General features: G+C 43.6%; 1 protein-coding gene across 1 annotated transcript; it reads left to right on the top strand.

Annotated features, from left to right (window-relative positions):
• Positions 1 to 989, top strand: LOC116195518 (E3 ubiquitin-protein ligase RHA1B-like). Its single transcript, XM_031524764.1, has one exon. The coding sequence runs from the start codon at positions 155 to 157 to the stop codon at positions 776 to 778; it is 624 nt and encodes a 207-aa protein (XP_031380624.1). The 5' UTR covers positions 1 to 154; the 3' UTR covers positions 779 to 989.
• The last annotated feature ends 1,375 nt before the right edge of the window (positions 990 to 2,364 follow it).

Below are 2,364 nucleotides of genomic sequence, written 5' to 3'. Positions count from 1 at the left end.
CCCTTCAGTATTCACTATCCACAGTACCTTTCCTTCCGCCATTAACAGAACAGAACACCCCCACCCACCCCAAGCCCACCCCGCCGCTCCAAAATCTCCATCCATTTCATTCCCTTCCCTTCCCTTCCTCCCCAATCTCTGCCCGTAATCGGCGATGGGCTTTCCGGTGTGCTACAGCGAGCTCCTCCTCCCGAAGCTCCTCCTCCACTTCCTCTCCCTCTTCACCCTCCTCCGCCGCCTCATCTCCTCCCTCCTCCGCCTCGCCGGCCTCCCCGACTTCCTTGACTCCCCCTCCTCCTCCGACTCCGACTTCTCCCCCTCCTTTCCCGATGGCCCCTACTTGTTCCCTCCCTCCTCCTCAGACGGGTCCGGGTCCGGGTCCCTCTCCCTCTCCCTCTCCCTCTCCCAGTCCCACTCCCTCCCCGCCGCCCTCCTTCGCGAGGTCCTCCCCATCGTCGTCCTCTCCGAGCTGCCGTCCCCGCCCGAGAGCTGCGCCGTCTGCCTTTACGAGTTCGAGCCACAACACGAGGCCCGGCGCCTCCCCAACTGCTGCCACGTCTTCCACCGCTGCTGCCTCGACCGCTGGATCGGCTACGGCCACCGCACCTGCCCCCTCTGCCGCACCAGCCTCGTACCCGACGACTTCGCCGAGACCGTCAATCTCGGCCTCTGGGCCTTCTCGGGCATATCTGACTTCCCCGACGACTTCACCCATTACGAACTTCATCACTTCAACAACAACAACCACCCTCTCCTAATCGACGACGACAGCTTATAGACCCCCATCATCAAATTCGAGGGCTAAATTTTTTTTTTTCTCTCTCTTTCTGGGGAGAGGTTTGGTCGATTTGTACATAATAAACAAACCGATCGACCAACGAAAAAAACAAATACAAAAAAAAAAGGAAAAGGAAAATTGAAGATCTAGAGATCAAATTAGACGATTTTGTACATTTCCTTCCTCAATAAATAAATGTCTTTGCCCCATATCTTATTGTTCGATAAATCCCGACGAGCAACACCTAGCTCCCGTAACGCATTATCGATGGTTGTTTTCTTAATGATCTACATTTTGGCTTGTCTAGTGTGCAAGTCATAGAACGTGTGTCTTGAATTATATAGATATATGATAATAATGATGATGTAATTGATATTATTTTAGCATATAGTTTTGGCTTTGGCGTGTTAGTTAGGTCTTGGGGACATTTCGTAGATCATGATCTTGAGATAGCCAAATTAATTATAAAAAAACTGGAAAAAAAATAATAATAGATAATTCTCAGCCGGATTTTACCCTTAAATTCCGGCCATAGGGACATCTGTATCATCAGTGTGTCCGTAACAGCTCAGATCTTTTTTTCTCCTTCTTTTCATTTTCTTCTTCATTTTTTTTCCCGAAGTGCAGCATGGCATCTCGAAATCCAAGACTCCGGGGATCGACTAATTCAATTCGAAATGAATCGAAATGAATCGACTTATTAAAAGTATAAATTGTTTTTTATTATTACATATTTTGGTGATCCTTGTATCGTATAGGATATCTTGTATATTTGGCTAGATGTAATTCATTAGGATAGTCATCTCATATTTATTTCTTGGTAGCTATTAGGTAGGCATGTATAGTTTCGGTTTCCTTCTTCATCAAGGCTACACGGCCTGTATCTTGTAATTTTCTGGTTGATGGAATGATTAAGCACACATATTCACAAATGTCGTATTACTTTTTTATGCATAATTTCTTAGAATCTATCTTTTCTTTGGAAAAGAAACATAGTATTGGAACATATATTCTCCTCTTCAACAAATAAGTTACAGATTTGATTATCGTCAGCAACTTTACCATATTTTCTTTAGATTTGAAAAATCCATCTCTCTCTCTTTCTTTTCTTGTGTAATGTACCAAACTTGATTATTAACGAGAAATATCCATTTCTTTCTTTCTTTTTCCTTGTTCTTTCTCTCTTGCTGTTTTCTCCTAATTAAATTAAATTCAAATTGGTGTTTCCTAAAGATTCTGGTGGCAGATTGAATGCTTTCTCTTTTTCTCTTTGTTCGCCTCTTTTTCCTCTTTTTAAACTTTTTTCCCTTTTCTGGGGAGAACAGGAACCGAGAAAAAAAAAAAAAAAAAAAAAAAAAGCTGGCTAAGGTGCCAACCTCAATGTGGAGCCTTATGGTCCATCCGCATTGTGTTCTTGCTCATATTCCATTCAAATCTCCATGACACGAATGACACTTCTCCCAGTTATTCTTCTTCGCATTTACGCCGGGATGGTAATACTAATTTACTAAGATCTAGATGTCACTTATGCCTTGTTTGAGTGGATGGATCAAGAGGGAAGGAGAGAAAGATGGATTTGAAGAGAG

This window comes from Punica granatum, chromosome 1, assembly GCF_007655135.1.
Source record: "Punica granatum isolate Tunisia-2019 chromosome 1, ASM765513v2, whole genome shotgun sequence".
NCBI lineage: Eukaryota > Viridiplantae > Streptophyta > Magnoliopsida > Myrtales > Lythraceae > Punica > Punica granatum.
Note: the sequence above shows the minus strand (reverse complement) of the source record. Positions and strands in the feature narration are given on the sequence as shown.